At 43.6% G+C, this 23,089-nt stretch overlaps 1 protein-coding gene across 1 annotated transcript in view; it reads left to right on the plus strand.

The window, feature by feature from the left end:
- LOC135509762 (mucin-2-like) overlaps positions 1 to 23,089 on the plus strand; it is a 100,825-nt gene that overhangs the window by 43,647 nt on the left and 34,089 nt on the right. The window contains exons 25-28 of the mRNA XM_064930663.1: positions 11,077 to 11,256; positions 11,395 to 11,634; positions 21,183 to 21,339; positions 21,502 to 21,630. Of these exons, the coding sequence (XP_064786735.1) occupies positions 11,077 to 11,256; positions 11,395 to 11,634; positions 21,183 to 21,339; positions 21,502 to 21,630 (706 nt within the window). The remainder of the gene's footprint in view (positions 1 to 11,076; positions 11,257 to 11,394; positions 11,635 to 21,182; positions 21,340 to 21,501; positions 21,631 to 23,089) is intronic.

Genomic DNA, 23,089 nt, shown 5'->3' on the forward strand with positions numbered 1-23,089 from the left:
GCTCCCCGCACCAGGCATCCTGTGCGTGTCCTCGCTCCTATACCACCAGTGCCAGCACCACGCACCAGGCCTTCTGTGCGCCTCGCCTGTTCAGCAAAGCCAGAGCCTTCCTTCCCTCCTGCGCTGTCGGAGTCTCCCGCCTTTTCTGCGCTGTCGGAGCCTTTCTTCTCTCCTGCGCTGTCGGAGTCTCCCGCCTGTTCAGCGCTATCAGAGCATTTCTCCTCTCCAGCGCTGCCGGAGCCTCCTGCCTGTTCGGAGCAGCCTGAGCTGCCAGTCTGCATGGAGCTGCCAGTCTGCAAGGAGCTGCCAGTCTGCAAGGAGCTGCCAGTCTGCATGGAGCTGCCAGTCTGCAAGGAGCTGCAAGTCTGCAAGGAGCTGCCAGTCTGCATGGAGCAGCCAGAGCTGCCAGTCTGCATGGAGCAGCTAGAGCTGCCAGTCTGCATGGAGCAGCCAGAGCTGTCAGTCTGCAAGAAGCCACCAGAGCTGTCAATCTGCATGGAGCAGCCAGAGCCGCCAGTCAGCATGGAGCAGCCAGAGCCATCAGTCAGCATGAAGCAGCCAGAGCCGTCAGTCTGCCAGGATCCGCCAGTCAGCCAGACTCTTCCAGATCTGCCAGTCAACCAGACTCTTCCAGATCTGCCAGTCAGCCAGACTCTTCCAGATCCGCCAGTCAGCCAGACTCTTCCAGATCTGCCAGTTAGCCAGACTCTTCCAGATCTGCCAGTCAGCCAGACTCTTCCAGATCTGGCAGTCAGCCAGACTCTTCCAGATCTGCCAGTCAGTCAGACTCTTCCAGATCTGCCAGTCAGCCAGACACTTCCAGATCTGCCATTCAGCCAGACTCTTCCAGATCTGCCAGTCTGCCAGACTCTTCCAGATCTGCCAGTCTGCCAGACTCTTCAAGACCTGCCAGTCTGCCAGACTCTTCCAGATCTGCCAGTCTGCCAGACTCTTCCAGATCTGCCAGTCTGCCAGACTCTTCCAGATCTGCCAGTCTGCCAGACTCTTCCAGAACTGCCAGTCAGCCAGACTCTTCCAGATCTGCCAGTCAGCCAGACTCTTCCAGATCCGCTAGTCAGCCAGACTCTTCCAGATCTGCCAGTCTGCCAGACTCTTCCAGATCTGCCAGTCTGCCAGACTCTTCCAGATCTGCCAGTCTGCCAGACTCTTCCAGATCTGCCAGTCTGCCAGACTCTTCCAGATCTGCCAGTCTGCCAGACTCTTCCAGATCTGCCAGTCAGCCAGACTCATACAGGTCTGCCAGTCTGCCAGACTCTTCCAGATCTGCCAGTCTGCCAGACTCTTCCAGAACTGCCAGTCTGCCAGACTCTTCCAGATCTGCCGGTCAGCCAGACTCTTCCAGATCTGCTAGTCAACCAGACTCTTCCAGATCCGCTAGTCAGCCAGACTCTTCCAGATCTGCCAGTCTGCCAGACTCTTCAAGATCTGCCAGTCTGCCAGACTCTTCCAGATCTGCCAGTCTGCCAGACTCTTCCAGATCTGCCAGTCTGCCAGACTCTTCCAGATCTGCCAGTCTGCCAGACTCTTCCAGATCTGCCAGTCTGCCAGACTCTTCCAGATCTGCCAGTCTGCCAGACTCTTCCAGATCTGCCAGTCAGCCAGACTCTTCCAGATCTGCCAGTCAGCCAGACTCTTCCAGATCCGCCAGTCAGCCAGACTCTTCCAGATCCGCTAGTCAACCAGACTCTTCCAGATCCGCTAGTCAACCAGACTCTTCCAGATCCGCCAGTCAGCCAGGATCTGCCGGATTCAACTGCCTGGCTGGGCTTCATCTCAGTACTGGGCTTCCTCTCAGTACTGGGCTTCCTCTCAGTGCTGGGCTTCCTCTCAGTGCTGGGCTGCCCCTCAGTCCCGAGCTGCCCCTCAGTCCCGAGCTGCCCCTCAGTCCCGAGCTTCCCCTCAGTCCCGAGCTGCCCCTCAGTCCCGAGCTGCCCCTCAGTCCCGAGCTGCCCCTCAGTCCCGAGCTGCCTCAGTCCCAAGCTGCCCCTCAGTCACGAGCTGCTCCTCAGTTCAGTGGGGTTCTGGGTGAGGACTATTAGGCTATGGTCGGCGGCGAGGGTGGATTATCCCAGGACGCGAAGGGGAGGAACTAGGACATTAATGGAGTGGGGTCCACGTCCCGAGACGGAACCGCCACCATGGACAGACGCCCACCCGGACCCTCCCTATGGTTCTGAGGTGCATCCCGGGAGTCCGCACCTTAGGGGGGGGGGGTTCTGTCACGCCTTGGTCATTGTATTTTGTGTTTTCGTTATATATTTGGTCAGGCCAGGGTGTGACATGGGTTTATATATTGTATTTTCGTAATGGGGTTTGTAGTATTTGGGATTGCGGCTGAGTAGGGGTGTTGTATAGGCTTGGCTGCCTGAGGCGGTTCTCAATCAGAGTCAGGTGATTCTCGTTGTCTCTGATTGGGAACCGTATTTAGGTAGCCTGGGTTTCACTTTTGTATTTCGTGGGTGATTGTTCCTGTCTCTGTGTAGTTTCACCAGATAGGCTGTAATTAGGTTTCACGTTCCGTTTTGTTTTTTTTTTGTATTTATATCGTTATTTTGTTTCATTAAAAACATGAGTAACCAACACGCTGCATTTTGGTCCGACTCTCTTTCGACAAACGAAGAACGCCGTTACATAGGGTTAGGGTTAGAGTTAGCTATGTAGTAGGGTTAGTGTTAGATATGTATTTGGGTAAGGGTTAGCTATGTATTAGGGTTAGGGTTAGGATTAGCTATGTATTAGGGTTTGGGTTTGCTATGTATTAGGGTTAGGTTTAGCTATGTATTAGGTTTAGGGTTAGGGTTGGCTATGTCGTAGGGTTAGTTTTAGATATGTATTTGGGTTAGGTTTAAGGTTAGCTATGTATTTGGGCTAGGGTTAGCTATGTATATGGGTTATGGTTAGTTATGTGTTAGGGTTCGCTATGTATTTGTTTTAGGGTAAGCTATGTATTAGGGTTAGGGTTAACTATGTATTAGGGTTATAGTTAGCAATGTATTAGGGTTAGGGTTAGTAATGTATTTCGGTTAGTGTTATGGTTAGCTTTGTATTAGGTTTAGGTTTAGCTATGTATTTGGGTTGGGGTTAGCTATATATTAGGATTAGCTATGTATTAGGGTTAGCTATGTATTAGGGTAAGGGTTAGCTATGTATTAGGGTTAGGATTAGCTATGTATTAGGGTTTGGGTTTGCTATGTATTAGGGTAAGGGTTAGCTATGTATTAGGGTTAGGGTTAGGATTAGCTATGTATTAGGGTTTGGGTTTGCTATGTATTAGGGTTAGGTTTAGCTATGTATTAGGGTTAGGGTTAGCTATGTGTTAGGGTTAGCTATGTATTTGGGTTAGGGTTAGCTATGCATTTGGGTTAGGGTTAGCTATGTATTAGGGTTAGGGTTAGCTATGTATTGGGGTTAGAGTTAGCTATGTATTTCGGTTAGGGTTAACTATGTATTAGGGTTTGGGTTAGCCATGTGTTAGGGTTAGGGTTCGCTATGTATTTGGGTTACGGTTCGGGTTAGGTATGAATTTGGGTTAGGGTTAGCTATGTATTTGGGTTAGGGTTAGCTATGTATTAGGGTTAGAGTTAGCTATGTATTAGGGTTAGGGTTAGCTATGTGTTAGGGTTAGCTATGTATTTGGGTTAGGGTTAGCTATGTATTTGGGTTAGGGTTAGCTATGTATTAGGATTAGGGTTTGCTATGTATTAGGGTTAGGGTTAGCAGTTTTGGGGGGATAGGTTTAGCTATGTATTAGGAATATTGTTAGCAGTGTATTTGGGATATGGTTAGCTATGTATCAGGGTTAGGGTTAGCTATGTATTTTGGTTAGGGTTAGCTATATATTTGGGTTAGGGTTAGCTATGTATTTGTGTTAGGGTTAGGATTAGCTATGTATTAGGGTTTGGGTTTGCTATGTATTAGGGTTAGGTTTAGGGTTGGCTATGTCGTAGGGTTAGTTTTAGATATGTATTTGGGTTAGGGTTAAGGTTAGCTATGTATTTGGGTTAGGGTTAGCTATGTATATGGGTTAGGGTTAGCTATGTATTAGGGTTATGGTTAGTTATGTGTTAGGGTTCGATATGTATTTGTTTTAGGGTAAGCTATGTATTAGGTTTAGGGTTAGGGTTAACTATGTATTAGGGTTATAGTTAGCTATGTTTTAGGGTTAGGGTTAGTAATGTATTTCGGTTAGTGTTAGGGTTAGCTTTGTATTAGGTTTAGGTTAAGCTATGTATTTGGGTTGGGGTTAGCTATATATTAGGATTAGCTATGTATTAGGGTTAGCTATGTATTAGGGTTAGCTATGTATTAGGGTTAGGGTTAGGGTTAGCTATGTATTAGGGTTAGGGTTAGCTATGTATTAGGGTTAGGGTTCGCTATGTATTAGGGTTAGGGTTAGCTATGTATTAGGGTTAGGGTTAGCTATGTATTGGGGTTAGAGTTAGCTATGTATTTCGGTCAGAGTTAACTATGTATTAGTGTTTGGGTAAGCTATGTATTAGGGTTAGGGTTAACTATGTATTAGGGTTATAGTTAGCTATGTATTAGGGTTAGGGTTAGTAATGTATTTCAGTTAGTGTTATGGTTAGCTTTGTATTAGGTTTAGGTTTAGCTATGTATTTAGGTTGGGGTTAGCTATATATTAGGATTAGCTATGTATTAGGATTAGCTCTGTATTAGGGCTAGAGTTATCTATGTATTAGGGTTATGGTTAGCTATGTGTTAGGGTTAGCTATGTATTTGGGTTAGGGTTAGCTATGCATTTGGGTTAGGGTTAGCTATGTATTAGGGTTAGGGTTAGCTATGTATTGGGGTTAGAGTTAGCTATGTATTTCGGTTAGGGTTAACTATGTATTAGGGTTTGGGTTAGCTGTGTGTTAGGGTTAGGGTTCGCTATGTTACATTTACATTTACATTTAAGTCATTTAGCAGACGCTCTTATCCAGAGCGACTTACAAATTGGTGAATTCACCTTCTGACATCCAGTGGAACAGCCACTTTACAACAAAATGAATTTGGGTTAGGGTTAGCTATGTATTAGGATTAGGGTTTGCTATGTATTAGGGTTGGGTTAGCAGTTTTGGGGGGATAGGTTTAGCTATGTATTAGGAATATTGTTAGCAGTGTATTTGGGATAGGGTTAGCTATGTATCAGGGTTAGGGTTAGCTATGTATTTGGGTTAGGGTTAGCTATGTATTTGTGTTAGGGTTAGGATTAGCTATGTATTAGGGTTTGGGTTTGCTATGTATTAGGGTTAGGTTTAGGGTTGGCTATGTCGTAGGGTTAGTTTTAGATATGTATTTGGGTTAGGGTTAAGGTTAGCTATGTATTTGGGTTAGGGTTAGCTATGTATTAGGGTTATGGTTAGTTATGTGTTAGGGTTCGCTATGTATTTGTTTTAGGGTAAGCTATGTATTAGGTTTAGGGTTAGGGTTAACTATGTATTAGGGTTATAGTTAGCTATGTTTTAGGGTTAGGGTTAGTAATGTATTTCGGTTAGGGTTAGGGTTAGCTTTGTATTAGGTTTAGGTTAAGCTATGTATTTGGGTTGGGGTTAGCTATATATTAGGATTAGCTATGTATTAGGGTTAGCTATGTATTAGGGTTAGCTATGTATTAGGGTTAGGGTTAGGGTTAGCTATGTATTAGGGTTAGGGTTAGCTATGTATTAGGGTTAGGGTTCGCTATGTATTAGGGTTAGGGTTAGCTATGTATTAGGGTTAGGGTTAGCTATGTATTAGGGTTAGAGTTAGCTATGCATTTCGGTCAGAGTTAACTATGTATTAGTGTTTGGGTAAGCTATGTATTAGGGTTAGGTTTAACTATGTATTAGGGTTATAGTTAGCTATGTATTAGGGTTAGGGTTAGTAATGTATTTCAGTTAGTGTTATGGTTAGCTTTGTATTAGGTTTAGGTTTAGCTATGTATTTGGGTTGGGGTTAGCTATATATTAGGATTAGCTATGTATTAGGGTTAGCTCTGTATTAGGGCTAGAGTTAGCTAAGTATTAGGGTTATGGTTAGCTATGTGTTAGGGTTAGCTATGTATTTGGGTTAGGGTTAGCTATGCATTTGGGTTAGGGTTAGCTATGTATTAGGGTTAGGGTTAGCTATGTATTGGGGTTAGAGTTAGCTATGTATTTCGGTTAGGGTTAACTATGTATTAGGGTTTGGGTTAGCTATGTGTTAGGGTTAGGGTTCGCTATGTTACATTTACATTTACATTTAAGTCATTTAGCAGACGCTCTTATCCAGAGCGACTTACAAATTGGTGAATTCACCTTCTGACATCCAGTGGAACAGCCACTTTACAACAGAATGTATTTGGGTTACGGTTCGGGTTAGGTATGAATTTGGGTTAGGGTTAGCTATGTATTTGGGTAAGGGTTAGCTATGTATTAGGGTTAGGGTTAACTATGTATTAGGGTTATAGTTAGCTATGTATTAGGGTTAGGGTTAGTAATGTATTTCGGTTAGTGTTATGGTTAGCTTTGTATTAGGTTTAGGTTTAGCTATGTATTTGGGTTGGGGTTAGCTATATATTAGGATTAGCTATGTATTAGGGTTAGCTATGTATTAGGGTTAGAGTTAGCTATGTATTAGGGTTATGGTTAGCTATGTGTTAGGGTTAGCTATGTATTTGTGTTAGGGTTAGCTATGCATTTGGGTTAGGGTTAGCTATGTATTAGGGTTAGGGTTAGCTATGTATTGGGGTTAGAGTTAGCTATGTATTTCGGTTAGGGTTAACTATGTATTAGGGTTTGGGTTAGCTATGTGTTAGGGTTAGGGTTCGCTATGTTACATTTACATTTACATTTAAGTCATTTAGCACACGCTCTTATCCAGAGTGACTTACAAATTGGTGAATTCACCTTCTGACATCCAGTGGAACAGCCACTTTACAACAGAATGTATTTGGGTTACGGTTCGGGTTAGGTATGAATTTGGGTTAGGGTTAGCTATGTATTTGGGTAAGGGTTAGCTATGTATTAGGGTTAGAGTTAGCTATGTATTAGGGTTAGGGTTAGCTATGTGTTAGGGTTAGCTATGTATTTGGGTTAGGGTTAGCTATGTATTTGGGTTAGGGTTAGCTATGTATTAGGGTTAGGGTTTGCTATGTATTAGGGTTAGGGTTAGCAGCTTTGGGGGATAGGTTTAGCTATGTATTAGGAATATTGTTAGCAGTGTATTTGGGATAGGGTTAGCTATGTATTAGGGTTAGGGTTAGCTATGTATTTTGGTTAGGGTTAGCTATATATTTGGGTTAGGGTTAGCTATGTATTTGTGTTAGGGTTAGGATTAGCTATGTATTAGGGTTTGGGTTTGCTATGTATTAGGGTTAGGTTTAGCTATGTATTAGGTTTAGGGTTAGGGTTGGCTATGTCGTAGGGTTAGTTTTAGATATGTATTTGGGTTAGGGTTAAGGTTAGCTATGTATTTGGGTTAGGGTTAGCTATGTATATGGGTTAGGGTTAGCTGTGTATTAGGGTTATGGTTAGTTATGTGTTAGGGTTCGCTATGTATTTGTTTTAGGGTAAGCTATGTATTAGGTTTAGGGTTAGGGTTAACTATGTATTAGGGTTATAGGTAGCTATGTTTTAGGGTTAGGGTTAGTAATGTATTTCGGTTAGGGTTAGGGTTAGCTATGTATTAGGGTTAGGGTTAGCTATGTATTGGGGTTAGAGTTAGCTATGTATTTCGGTTAGGGTTAACTATGTATTAGGGTTTGGGTTAGCTATGTGTTAGGGTTAGGGTTCGCTATGTATTTGGGTTACGGTTCGGGTTAGGTATGAATTTGGGTTAGGGTTAGCTATGTATTTGGGTTAGGGTTAGCTATGTATTAGGGTTAGAGTTAGCTATGTATTAGGGTTAGGGTTAGCTATGTGTTAGGGTTAGCTATGTATTTGGTTTAGGGTTAGCTATGTATTTGGGTTAGGGTTAGCTATGTATTAGGATTAGGGTTTGCTATGTATTAGGGTTAGGGTTAGCAGTTTTGGGGGGATAGGTTTAGCTATGTATTAGGAATATTGTTAGCAGTGTATTTGGGATAGGGTTAGCTATGTATCAGGGTTAGGGTTAGCTATGTATTTTGGTTAGGGTTAGCTATATATTTGGGTTAGGGTTAGCTATGTATTTGTGTTAGGGTTAGGATTAGCTATGTATTAGGGTTTGGGTTTGCTATGTATTAGGGTTAGGTTTAGGGTTGGCTATGTCGTAGGGTTAGTTTTAGATATGTATTTGGGTTAGGGTTAAGGTTAGCTATGTATTTGGGTTAGGGTTAGCTATGTATATGGGTTAGGGTTAGCTATGTATTAGGGTTATGGTTAGTTATGTGTTAGGGTTCGCTATAATATAATAATAATAATATATCCCATTTAGCAGACGCTTTTGTCCAAAGCGACTTACAAGTCGGCTGGGGCCACTACTCTTACATATGGGTGGTCCCAGCGGGAATCGAACCCACGACGCTTGGCGTTGCAAGCGCCATGCTCTACCGACTGAGCCACACAGGACCCTATGTATTTGTTTTAGGGTAAGCTATGTATTAGGTTTAGGGTTAGGGTTAACTATGTATTAGGGTTATAGTTAGCTATGTTTTAGGGTTAGGGTTAGTAATGTATTTCGGTTAGGGTTAGCTTTGTATTAGGTTTAGGTTAAGCTATGTATTTGGGTTGGGGTTAGCTATATATTAGGATTAGCTATGTATTAGGGTTAGCTATGTATTAGGGTTAGGGTTAGCTATGTATTAGGGTTAGGGTTAGGGTTAGCTATGTATTAGGGTTAGGGTTCGCTATGTATTAGGGTTAGGGTTAGCTATGTATTAGGGTTAGGGTTAGCTATGTATTGGGGTTAGAGTTAGCTATGTATTTCGGTCAGGGTTAACTATGTATTAGTGTTTGGGTAAGCTATGTATTAGGGTTAGGGTTAGTAATGTATTTCGGTTAGTGTTATGGTTAGCTTTGTATTAGGTTTAGGTTTAGCTATGTATTTGGGTTGGGGTTAGCTATATATTAGGATTAGCTATGTATTAGGGTTAGCTATGTATTAGGGTTAGAGTTAGCTATGTATTAGGGTTATGGTTAGCTATGTATTTGGGTTAGGGTTAGCTATGCATTTGGGTTAGGGTTAGCTATGTATTAGGGTTAGGGTTAGCTATGTATTGGGGTTAGAGTTAGCTATGTATTTCGGTTAGGGTTAACTATGTATTAGGGTTTGGGTTAGCTATGTGTTAGGGTTAGGGTTCGCTATGTTACATTTACATTTACATTTAAGTCATTTAGCAGACGCTCTTATCCAGAGCGACTTACAAATTGGTGAATTCACCTTCTGACATCCAGTGGAACAGCCACTTTACAACAAAATGTATTTGGGTTACGGTTCGGGTTAGGTATGAATTTGGGTTAGGGTTAGCTATGTATTTGGGTAAGGGTTAGCTATGTATTAGGGTTAGAGTTAGCTATATATTAGGGTTAGGGTTAGCTATGTGTTAGGGTTAGCTATGTATTTGGGTTAGGGTTAGCTATGTATTTGGGTTAGGGTTAGCTATGTATTAGGGTTAGGGTTTGCTATGTATTAGGGTTAGTGTTAGCAGCTTTGGGGGATAGGTTTAGCTATGTATTAGGAATATTGTTAGCAGTGTATTTGGGATAGGGTTAGCTATGTATTAGGGTTAGGGTTAGCTATGTATTTTGTTTAGGGTTAGCTATATATTTGGGTTAGGGTTAGCTATGTATTTGTGTTAGGGTTAGGATTAGCTATGTATTAGGGTTTGGGTTTGCTATGTATTAGGGTTAGGTTTAGCTATGTATTAGGTTTAGGGTTAGGGTTGGCTATGTCGTAGGGTTAGTTTTAGATATGTATTTGGGTTAGGGTTAGCTATGTATATGGGTTAGGGTTAGCTATGTATTAGGGTTATGGTTAGTTATGTGTTAGGGTTCGCTATGTATTTGTTTTAGGGTAAGCTATGTATTAGGTTTAGGGTTAGGGTTAACTATGTATTAGGGTTATACGTAGCTATGTTTTAGGGTTAGGGTTAGTAATGTATTTCGGTTAGGGTTAGGGTTAGCTTTGTATTAGGTTTAGGGTTAGCTTTGTATTAGTTTTAGGTTAAGCTATGTATTTGGGTTGGGGTTAGCTATATATTAGGATTAGCTATGTATTAGGGTTAATTATGTATTAGGGTTAAGGTTAGGGTTAGCAATGTATTAGGGTTAGGGTTAGGGTTAGCTATGTATTAGGGTTAGGGTTCGCTATGTATTAGGGTTAGGATTAGCTATGTATTAGGGTTAGGGTTAGCTATGTATTGGGGTTAGAGTTAGCTATGTATTTCGGTCAGGGTTTACTATGTATTAGGGTTTGGGTTGGCTATGTGTTAGGGTTAGGGTTCGCTATGTATTTGGGTTACGGTTCGGGTTAGGTATGAATTTGGTTTAGGGTTAGCTATGTATTTGGGTTAGGGTTAGCTATGTATTTGGGTTCGAGTTAGCTATGTATTAGGGTTAGGGTTAGCTATGTGTTAGGGTTAGGGTTAGCAGTTTTGGGGGGATAGGTTTAGCTATGTATTAGGAATATTGTTAGCAGTGTATTTGGGATAGGGTTAGCTATGTATTAGGGTTAGGGTTAGCTATGCATTTTGGTTAGGGTTAGCTATGTATTTGGGTTAGGGTTAGCTATGTATTTGTGTTAGGGTTAGCTATGTATTTGGGTTAGGGTTAGCTATGTATTAGGGTTAGGGCTAGCTATGTTTTTGGAATAGGGTTTGTGTTAGCTATGTATTTGGTTTAGGGTTAGCTATGTATTAGGGTTAGGGTTAGCTATGTATTTTGGTTAGGGTTAGCTATGTATTAGGGTTAGGGTTCGCTATGTATTAGGGTTAGGGTTAGCTATGTATTTGGGTTAGGTGTAAAGCCCAACACCACCACAGTGTAACCTTGGATAGTGTTAAATCCACCACCACCACAGTGTAACCCTGGATAGTGTTAAATTCAGCACCACCACAGTGTAAACCTGTCTACTAGACTTATATTAGCAATGAACACTTTCTGTTTCTGTCTTCAGAGCAATGAGATCATACTAGCAGATGAATCTGTAAAAGTGATCAAACAAGAGAACGGGGTTGACCTACCATACCAGGTCCACTCTATCGGTCTCTATGTTGTTGTTGAGGTTGAAAATGGCCTGATCCTCATGTGGGACAAGAAGAATAGCCTGTTCATCAAACTCAGCTCTACCTTCCAGGTGAGTGACTAGAATAGGACATTTTGAACCAGTGATTGCACTGTATCTTTGTTTCGCAATTGCATTGGCTTACAAAACAATGTGATGTTTTATTAGCTACTTCAAGTTATTATTTTTAAATGTTTAATTTCCTTCCAGGGCCAAGTGTGTGGTCTGTGTGGAAACTACGACGGTAATGGAAAGAACGACTTCACGTCCAGAAACCAGGAAGTGGTTGTTGAAGCTCTGGAGTTTGGGAACAGCTGGAAAGTGTCACCCAGTTGCCCCAACGCTGATGTCATAAAAAACCCATGCACTTTAAGATCATACAGGCAGTCCTGGTCTCTGAAACGCTGCAGCATCATCACCAGTAACGTTTTCTCAGCCTGCCACTCACAGGTACAGTACACAGCAGATACTATTCAATATAGATTCAATACTTTATTGCCATACCAACCGAAGTTATTAGGAAGTCGACATTTTGCAGCTGATATAAACGAAGATAAAAAGACACACATATACAGTAAATACTTCAATAGAGACTACAGCAGAATGATTCAATAGAGACTACAGCAGATTGATTCAATAGAGACTACAGCAGATTGATTCAATAGAGACGACAGCAGATTGATTCAATAGAGACGACAGCAGATTGATTCAATAGAGACTACAGCAGATTGATTCAATAGAGACGACAGCAGATTTATTCAATAGAGACGACAGCAGATTGATTCAATAGAGACGACAGCAGATTGATTCAATAGAGACTACAGCAGATTGATTCAATAGAGACTACAGCAGATTGATTCAATAGAGACGACAGCAGATTGATTCAATAGAGACGACAGCAGATTGATTCAATAGAGATGACAGCAGATTGATTCAATCGAGACTACAGCAATTTGATTCAATAGAGACGACAGCAGATTGACGCAATATCGACAACAGCAGATACATTCAATAGAGACGACAGCAGATACATTCAATAGAGACTACAGCAGATGCATTCAATAGAGACGACAGCAGATACATTCAATAGAGACGACAGCAGATACATTCAATAGAGACTACAGCAGATACATTCAATAGAGACGACAGCAGATTGATTCAATAGACAGTACAGCAGATACATTAAATAGACTACAGCAGATACATTAAATAGAAACGACAGCAGATACATTCAATAGACAGTACAGCAGATACATTCAATAGAGACTACAGCAGATACATTCAATAGAGACGACAGCAGATACATTCAATAGACAGCACAGCAGATACATTCAATAGAGACGACAGCAGATTTATTCAATAGAGACGACAGCAGATTGATTCAATAGAGACGACAGCAGATTGATTCAATAGAGACTACAGCAGATTGATTCAATAGAGACTACAGCAGATTGATTCAATAGAGACGACAGCAGATTGATTCAATAGAGACGACAGCAGATTGATTCAATAGAGATGACAGCAGATTGATTCAATCGAGACTACAGCAATTTGATTCAATAGAGACGACAGCAGATTGACGCAATATCGACAACAGCAGATACATTCAATAGAGACGACAGCAGATACATTCAATAGAGACTACAGCAGATGCATTCAATAGAGACGACAGCAGATACATTCAATAGAGACGACAGCAGATACATTCAATAGAGACGACAGCAGATTGATTCAATAGAGATGACAGCAGATTGATTCAATCGAGACTACAGCAATTTGATTCAATAGAGACGACAGCAGATTGACGCAATATCGACAACAGCAGATACATTCAATAGAGACGACAGCAGATACATTCAATAGAGACTACAGCAGATGCATTCAATAGAGACGACAGCAGATACATTCAATAGAGACGACAGCAGATACATTCAATAGAGACTACAGCAGATACATTCAATAGAGACGACAGCAGATACATTCAATAGAGACGACAGCAGATTGATTCAATAGACAGTACAGCAGATACATTAAATAGACTACAGCAGATACATTAAATAGAAACGACAGCAGATACATTCAATAGACAGTACAGCAGATACATTCAATAGAGACTACAGCAGATACATTCAATAGAGACGACAGCAGATACATTCAATAGACAGCACAGCAGATACATTCAATAGAGACGACAGCAGATACATTCAATAGAGATGACAGCAGATTGATTCAATAGACAGTACAGCAGATACATTAAATAGAGACTACAGCAGATAAATTCAATAGAGACGACAGCAGATACATTCAATAGACAGTACAGCAGATACATTAGAGACTACGGAAGATAGATTAGAGACTACGGCAGATGCATTCAATAGAGACCACAGCAGATACATTCAATAGACAGTACAGCAAATACATTCAATAGAGACGACAGCAGATACGTTCAATAGAGACGACAGCAGATACATTCAATAGAGACGACAGCAGATACATTCAATAGAGACTACAGCAGATACATTCAATAGACAGTACAGCAGATACATTCAATAGAGACGACAGCAGATTGATTCAATGGAAAAGTACAGCAGATACATGCAGTCGGCAGGTTAAAACAAGCTGAATGAACAGAGGCTATAGAGGTGTAACAGAGGTGTATCTTGGCTGCATTGGTATCTACATTTTGAGAACATTTTAATTATCTGTTAAAAGTATAAGTCATTGGGTTACATTTGGAATTGTTTTAAGATGGTCATACCATTGATTATTTAGATATTTCATTTTGAATTTAAGGACCCCTTTAGTTTTTAAATATAGATATAATATATATATAAAAAAAGAAAAAAATATTTAATATTGAATTTTGTCCTTACCTCTACAACATAACAACCAAAACGTCAAAAGAAACTGTCAAAAATAAATCATAAGGAATAAGATTTTGAAGTGTCTGTCGAGATTTAATAAAGCTCAAGAATTTTTATTTAACCCCTTGTTGCCACAAAACGACTTCCATTCGTTTGCGTGGCTTACCTTCACCATCTTGTTCACAGGAGTCTCCCCTTTACATAGAGTGGTGTCGTGTCTTTGGCATCATTAAAACTGAAGACAGGTCATAATAGTCTAGTCCAAACCATTCAGGCGCTACAGACGTTTCTGTGAAAAGACAGATTTTCGGGACGTCTTGTGATCTATAACTCAGCCACTGTTCACCGCAGATGCAGAAGGCCGACTTAGTCAGATGTGGTGGATTGAGAAGCAGTCTGTGCAAAAAACCTGATATCTGATGGCTTAAATTGACAGCTTGTGATGGGGATTTCCTATGTTACTAAGATCAACGCACAGGTGAATCAATAAACTCTTAAGGATTAATAGCCTAAATCGCTCTGGATGTTGGAGCTATTTGTTGAATGGGGAACTTGGCTTTCATCAAGTTTTATTTGTGAGTAAATCTGGCTTTGTTAATAACCCAGCCACTGACCTCTCTGCACGTTACTGTCAGGACCCGGTTACGAACTCGGGTCTCCGGAGTGAGAAACAGTCACTTAACCAACTGAGCCACGAATAGTCAGCAGAACCCAGAAGATGAGGCAGACACAGCAGTACTTAAGACGGTGTATTTAATAAAGTAAAAAAGGAGAAGTCCTTCAATACAAAAATGGCAAATCCAAAAGGTGGTAGGAATAGCACAAAAAAGCCTCAAGAGATACTCAAAAACAAAAACAGAATTCCACAAGAGCATCCACCGGAATCGACAAGAATACATAGAACACTAGGGCTGGGTGCTAACATACAAACACAGAGCACAGAACTGAGGGAAACTAAGGGTTTAAATACAATCAGGGGAAAACGAGGCACAGGTGCAAATAATAATGGGGAACAAGGGAAAAAACACAAGGTCAAAAAGCACAATGGGGGCATCTAGTGACCAAAACCCGGAACAACCCTGGCCAAATCCTGACAGAATCCCCCCCCCTAGGAACGGCTCCTGACGTTCCTACCAGCTCTCTCAGGGTGGAGGGCCCTGAACTGACGAATGAGGTCAGGGTCCAGGATGTCTTTGGCAGGAACCCAGGAGCGCTCCTCGGGACCGTAGCCTTCCCAGTCCACCAGATACTGCCAGGACCGCTGCACCCGGCGGGAATCCAGCATCCGATGGACGGTATAAGCCGGCTGGCCTCCAATGACACGAGGCGGAGGGGGAGGTCTGTCTGCCGGGACAAGGGGAGAAAAAACAACAGGTTTTAACAATGAAATGTGAAATGTGGGATTAATCTTAAGGGATCTGGGTAAGTGTAGGCGATAAGAAACTGGGTTAACTCTCCTGGCAACCTTGAAGGGACCGATGTATTTTTGGGACAGCTTGCGAGACTCCACCCGTAGAGGTAAGTCTCTTGTGGAGAGCCAGACTCTCTGGCCGGGGCGCAGGGTAGGCCCGGGACGGCGACGTCTGTTGGCTTGTTGTTGGTACCTCTGTGAGGAACGCATAAGATTAAGACGGGTCTTCCTCCACATAAGCCGACAGCGTCTGATGAACTTCAAGGCTGAAGGCACTCTGACTTCTGCCTCCTGGTCCGGGAACAATGGAGGAGCATAGCCAAACTGACACTCGTGCGGGGACATACCAGTGGAGGAGGAGCGCAAGGTGTTGTGCGCGTATTCGGCCCAAACAATAAAGGATGACCATGTGGACGGGTTGTCACGAGTCATACATCGGAGGGTGGTTTCCAGCTCTTGATTCATCCTCTCTGTTTGGCCGTTGGACTCCGGATGGTACCCTGAAGATAGACTGGCAGAAGCCCCCATGAGTTGGCAGAAGGCCTTCCAAAACCTTGAGGCGAACTGGGGACCTCTGTCAGAAACCATATCTTGAGGAATGCCGAAGACTCGGAACACATGATTAATTACCAACTCAGCCGTTTCCTTGGCAGAAGGTAACTTAGTCAGAGGGACGAACCTGGCCGCCTTTGAAAACCTGTCGATTATGACTAGGATAGTAGTATTGCCATGGGATGGAGGAAGTCCAGTAATAAAGTCCAATGAGATATGGGACCAGGGTCTGTGGGGAACAGGTAAAGGGTGAAGGAGTCTTTGAGGGCGGAGGTGAGAAGATTTGCCCTGGCAGCACACGGGACAGGCATTGACGAAAGTGGCAACGTCTTCTCTTATGGTAGGCCACCAGAACTTACGCTGGATGAACTCCAAGGTGCGACCTACGCCCGGATGACAGGTGAGGCGAGAGGAGTGCCCCCATAGAAGGACCTGAGTCCTCACTGCCTTGGGGACAAACAACCGATTGGCAGGACCTCCTTTCGGGTCCGGTTCGCTAGCTTGAGCACGTCTCACGGTATCCTCAACTTGCCACGAGATCGGAGCCACAATCTTAGCAGCAGGAAGGACAGGCATGTCCGTGTCATCTCGAATGGCAGGAGCGTAGACTCGGGACAGGGCATCCGGTTTGAGATTCTTCGACCCGGGCCGATAGGTGAGGATAAACTGGAATCGATTGAAGAAAAGAGACCATCTAGCTTGTCTAGAGTTCAACCGCTTCGCCTGCTGGATATACTCCAGATTTTTGTGGTCCGTAAGCACTTGAAACGGGTGAGAAGCCCCCTCGAGCCAGTGTCTCCATTCCTTCAATGCCATCTTAACCGCTAGGAGTTCACGATCCCCCACATCGTAGTTCCTCTCAGTCGGGGTAAGCCGGTGTGAGAAGAAAGCGCACGGATGAAGCTTCTTGTCTTCACCCCTCTGAGACAGGACCGCTCCAACACCAACCTCTGATGCATCTACCTCCACCCCAAATGGTTCATCCGTAGTCGGTAGTATCAGGATGGGAGCAGAGAGAACGCGCTGCTTGAGTCCTTGGAAGGCCGTCTCAGCTTCTCTTCCCCACAAAAACCTTGCATTGCCACCCTTGGTTAAAGCTGAGAGAGGGGCTGCCACCAAGCTGAAGTTCTTGATGAACTTGCGGTAAAAGTTTGTGAAGCCCAGGAAACGCTGAACTTCCTTAACGGATTTGGGGGTGGGCCAATCCGCTACAGCCCCTACCTTCCTGGGGTCCATTTGGACTCGACCGGGTTCCACTACAAATCCCAGGAATTGTACTCGGGATGAATGGAATTCACATTTTTCCGGCTTAACGTACAGATGGCTGTCTAGGAGGCGTTTGAGTACTTGTCTGACATGCTTAGTGTGTTCTTGAAGGGAGCTCGAAAAGATGAGGATGTCATCCAAGTAAACGAACACAAATATGTTAAGCATATCACTAAGCACATCGTTTATGAGTGCTTGGAACACCGCTGGGGCGTTGGTCAGGCCGAAGGGCATCACCAAGTATTCATAGTGACCAGTAGGCGTGTTGAAAGCGGTCTTCCACTCGTCACCAGGTCTGATCCGCACAAGATGGTATGCGTTCCGCAGGTCAAGCTTAGTGAAAACAACTGCTTCCTGAAGCAGCTCGAAGGCTGTGGCCATAAGGGGTAGCGGGTAACGGTTACGGACGGTTATGGCATTGAGTCCCCGGTAGTCGATGCAAGGACGTAATCCACCGTCTTTCTTGGCCACAAAGAAAAACCCTGCTCCCGCCGGGGAGGTGGATGGACGCATGAGGCCTGCTTCCAGAGCGTCCTTGATGTAGGTATCCATAGCAGCTCGTTCTGGTGGAGATAGGGAAAAGATCTGACCCCTGGGGGGGCAAGTGCCCGGAAACAGGTCGATGGGGCAATCGTAAGGTCTATGGGGTGGTAGCATGGTGGCCCTCTGTTTGCTAAACACCAGTTTGAGGTCATGGTAACACTCGGGAACTCGGGTCAGGTCGATGGATTCTAAAGACTCGGGAGTAGAACTCGGGAATTCTGGAAAATACAAGTAGCTTGGCACGTAGGACCCCACTGCTTGATAGTGCCCACAGACCAGTCGATGTGAGGGTTATGGCTGTGAAGCCAGGGGTATCCAAGGACGAGAGGGAACTCAGAACAGGAGATCAAATGAAAGTTCATCAATTCCTGGTGTTGTGAAACTGAAAGTCGCAAGGAGGTAGTGACATGAGTGACAAGTCCAGATCCCAAAGGGCTTCCATCCAATGTAGTGACCCTCATGGGTTCACTTAGAGGTTCAGAGGGAACGCCATTCTCCTTCGCCCAGACACCATCCATGAAGTTACCTGCGGCTCCAGAGTCTACCAAGGCTTGAAGGTGAAGCTTGTGGTTGTCCCAGGAGAGGGTGACTGGAATGAGCAGACGGGAGTTGGACGGATGGGAGGAGGTTATGTTTCCCGTTACAGTTCCCCCGGTCTGTACGGGACAGAGCGTTTCCCTGGAGCCCGGGACACGTGGAACGGAAATGGCCCGGTTTGCCGCAATATAGACAGCGTCGCTCCCTCATCCGGCGGTCTCTCTCAGCCTGGGAGATGCGTCCAATCTGCATGGGTTCCGATGGAGCCAGCGAGGATAAAGGTGGGGACTCGGAGCTGGGACTGATAGGGGCTAGAGGTGTACGGTTGAGTTCTCTCTCTCTCAGACGCTGGTCAATGCGTGAGGCCAACTTGATCAGGGACTCGAGATTGTCCGGTGGTTCCCGAGTGGCCAGTTCATCTTGGATAGTGTCGGAAAGGCCTTTCAGAAAGCACACCGTGAGCGCCTCGTTGTTCCAGCCACTTGCTGCTGCCACCGTGCGGAACTGGATGGCATAGTCCGTCACGCTGCGCCAACCTTGGTGGAGAGTCAGGAGCTGTTTGGCTGAGTCAGAACCACTGCTTGGGCCTTGAAACACTCGTTTGAATTCCTCAGCAAAGGCAGAGTAGCTGGCACAGCAGGAACTATGGGCATCCCACACAGCAGTGGCCCAGGCCAGGGCTTTTTCCGACAGCAGGGTGATGATATAAGCGATCTTAGACCGGTCGGTGGGAAACGACGAGGGTTGTAGCTCAAAGGAGAGAGAACATTGGGTGAGAAACCCTTTACAAGCACTTGGATCACCTGAGAACCGTTGGGGAGGTGGAAGACGAGGTTCAGCCAGGGGGTTAACTGCCATGGGTACGTGAATCTGAGGTACTGGGACGGGAACTGTTGCCGGGGTAAGACGATCAGATATTTGCTTAATGGAAGTCAGCATCTCCGACAGAAGATGACAATGTCTAGCCATTAAGGCCTCTTGCTGAACCAGGGCGGCTTCGTGGCGTTGGACAGTCTCCTGGTGGTGGGACAGCATGGCAAAAAGGTCCTGGGAACTGGCTGCCTCTGGGTTCATTTTTGGCTCTGTGTTTCTGTCAGGACCCGGTTACGAACCTGGGTCTCCGGAGTGAGAAACAGTCACTTAACCAACTGAGCCACGAATAGTCAGCAGAACCCAGAAGATGAGGCAGACACAGCAGTACTTAAGACGGTGTATTTAATAAAGTAAAAAAGGAGAAGTCCTTCAATACAAAAATGGCAAATCCAAAAGGTGGTAGGAATAGCACAAAAAAGCCTCAAGAGATACTCAAAAACAAAAACAGAATTCCACAAGAGCATCCACCGGAATCGACAAGAATACATAGAACACTAGGGCTGGGTGCTAACATACAAACACAGAGCACAGAACTGAGGGAAACTAAGGGTTTAAATACAATCAGGGGAAACGAGGCACAGGTGCAAATAATAATGGGGAACAAGGGAAAAAACATAAGGTCAAAAAGCACAATGGGGGCATCTAGTGACCAAAACCCGGAACAACCCTGGCCAAATCCTGACAGTTACTGCAGTACAGGTCGTAAAAAAGTTCATCTGCAATATAAATATGGACTTGAGATGTGAGTCTGGAGACTGAGGGCTCAACTCTAAAAGGGCTAGATTCCCTTTTCGGGCTATCCACCTTTAAAAAGCTATATTTCCGTGTTCTTGGAGACCACATTCATGGTAAACGCTGCATTTGTTGGCTCAGTCGCGCTGTAACACGGCTTGAATCTAGGTCTTAAAGGCTGTATTTACAATTCCTAACAACCTAAATCTGATTTTCTTTTTATAGTCAATCTTATAGTCAATCTGAAGATCAGATAGATATTAAATATGAAAATAATTGGTAAAAGATCTGAATTGAACTGCCTGTGTAAACGCAGTCTTTTTATCTGACTGTCTGCTAGTCATTTTCCATATCAGATTTGTTCATTCACACTGTTGTAGGCTCTGAAGTAGCACCACAGATGCAATGATAATTTCCTGTCCATCACATTTTGGGGTGGTTTTCATGGTAATGGCAGGTTGTCATGGTAATGCAGGTCATGTGCATTAAACAACCCACTTTAAAGCAAAAACATCAGATCTGAGCATCCAGACAGAGATCACACGAAGAATTGGGTTTGAATCAGGATTGAGATCCACATATGGAAGTGGTATAAAAAGATCAGATTTCATTTATTTTTGGTGTTGCTGTTTATACATTAAGGGCAATATCAATTGGTGTCAGATATGCAAATAACTGGTGAATGATCTGAATTGGACTGCCTGTGTAAACGCAGCCAATGTGGCACTGCATAAGTACAATAATATGGTTAATGCTTCAACAAAAGTTAATACACAGTAACTCACAGACTCATTGTCAATAAGGTTAATGCTTCAACAAGAGTTAATTTACCTCACGGCCTCAGGGTCAATAAGGTTAAGGCTTCAACAAGAGTTAATTTACCTCACGGCCTCAGGGTAAAACTTATGGTGGAATTTATAACAACCGATAATTGTGTAGCACAAGTCTTGGGCTAACAGGTTTCCTATAAGGTACACAATGACAAGCAGAGTTGCATGATGGTACATGGCAATCTTTTTAATAAAATTGATTTGTCAATAATCATGTGAATGACACCAAAAACATCCACCAACGAAAGTAGGAATAAAAACATAACAAAAACATAAAGTCAGCCATCCAACCCAATAATAATCACCGTCAATAATTCATCTGTAGTCTCTTCAACAAGCTGAGCAAAGCATTGAATAAATAAATGATGGCTTAATGCATCTTCCTAAAAGGTGGACCCCACGCCATTCCATGATGCCTGTGTGAGGGACTCGTGTGCCTGTGACACTGGGGGAGACTGCGAGTGTTTCTGTACAGCTGTAGCAGCCTACGCCCAGGCCTGTAACGAGGCAGGGGCTTGTATCAAGTGGAGAACACCAGATATCTGCCGTGAGTCATTTGCTTTGAGTGGGACAATTGATTGATGGATATGTGGGATTGTTTTGCTATTGGGACCAAATACCAATTTATCATTTGAATGTGTAACTGTTCAATCAAGCCTCTTTTAGGACCCTGGTTCAGTTCAAATGTGACATGTTTTAATTTCACCAGCTCTGTTCTGTGATTTCTACAACCCTATTGGTGAGTGTGAGTGGCATTATAATCCGTGTGGATACCCCTGTATGAAGACCTGCAAGAATCCCTCAGGAACATGCTCCAGTCAGATCCCTGCACTGGAAGGTAACTAAGAGCCCTTCATAACAGCTTGGCCGTTGTAGTGGAAATGTCCTGTATTTAACAAATCATGAGAGCAAACAACCACACAAGTCAGAGATATCATAAAGTCCATCTTTAATTATATGAGCTCCATCACAACCCTGTGACTCTCAGATCACATTGCAACTGAGATCCTTTATAGCAAAGACACACATAGCCAGACAGCATTGGCTATAAATTATCGTTCAGCTTTGTCTCCTAAACTATGTTCTTATCTCGCTCTTGGTACCACTCAGGACCAAAAACAAAACCTCATCCACTGACATATATCAAATACACCCCTCCTGGACAAGATCACAGAGACACAGTGACTGGAACCTAGACATTGTGGAGCCAAGAGATAATTGCTTCCCCCTCAATCATCCCATCACATGGTTTAAAAGATACATATGAAGACAAGCTTGACCTCTCCCCTCTCTGCGGCCCAAGTAACTGACCCCAGGACAGAGAAAGGATAACTGGTCACTTTGGTAATGGAACACTGTAACTGACCCAGGACAGAGAAAGGATAACTGGTCACTTTAGTAATGGAACACTGTAACTGACCCAGGACAGAGAAAGGATAACTGGTCACTTTGGTAATGGAACACTGTAACTGACCCCAGGACAGAGAAAGGATAACTGGTCACTTTGGTAATGGAACACTGTAACTGACCCAGGACAGAGAAAGGATAACTGGTCACTTTGGTAATGGAACACTGTAACTGACCCAGGACAGAGAAAGGATAACTGGTCACTTTGGTAATGGAACACTGTAACTGACCCAGGACAGAGAAAGGATAACTGGTCACTTTGGTAATGGAACACTGTAACTGACCCAGGACAGAGAAAGGATATCTGGTCACTTTGGTAATGGAACACTGTAACTGACCCCAGGACAGAGAAAGGATAACTGGTCACTTTGGTAATGGAACACTGTAACTGACCCAGGACAGAGAAAGGATAACTGGTCACTTTGGTAATGGAACACTGTAACTGACCCAGGACAGAGAAAGGATAACTGGTCACTTTGGTAATGGAACACTGTAACTGACCCAGGACAGAGAAAGGATAACTGGTCACTTTGGTAATGGAACACTGTAACTGACCCCAGGACAGGGAAAGGATAACTGGTCACTTTGGTAATGGAACACTGTAACTGACCCCAGGACAGAGAAAGGATAACTGCAAATAGCCACCACTATAGTACAACAAGATACATTCTAAATGAGAAGTAACTCACAAGCATATAATGAAAATAAAACATCTTATCTATGTTACCCAACTATTCTGATTCATCCCCAACACCGTTTGATTTGGACAATTTACGTTCCAAGTTGTTACAAAAGTAGAGTATAAAATATGTAATGCCTCCCCCTCCCTTGTTCATCTATACTGAAAACGAAATGCAAATATTGAAATATCATATCCATTACAGCTTTGG

This window comes from Oncorhynchus masou, chromosome 22, assembly GCF_036934945.1.
Source record: "Oncorhynchus masou masou isolate Uvic2021 chromosome 22, UVic_Omas_1.1, whole genome shotgun sequence".
Lineage (NCBI taxonomy): Eukaryota > Metazoa > Chordata > Actinopteri > Salmoniformes > Salmonidae > Oncorhynchus > Oncorhynchus masou.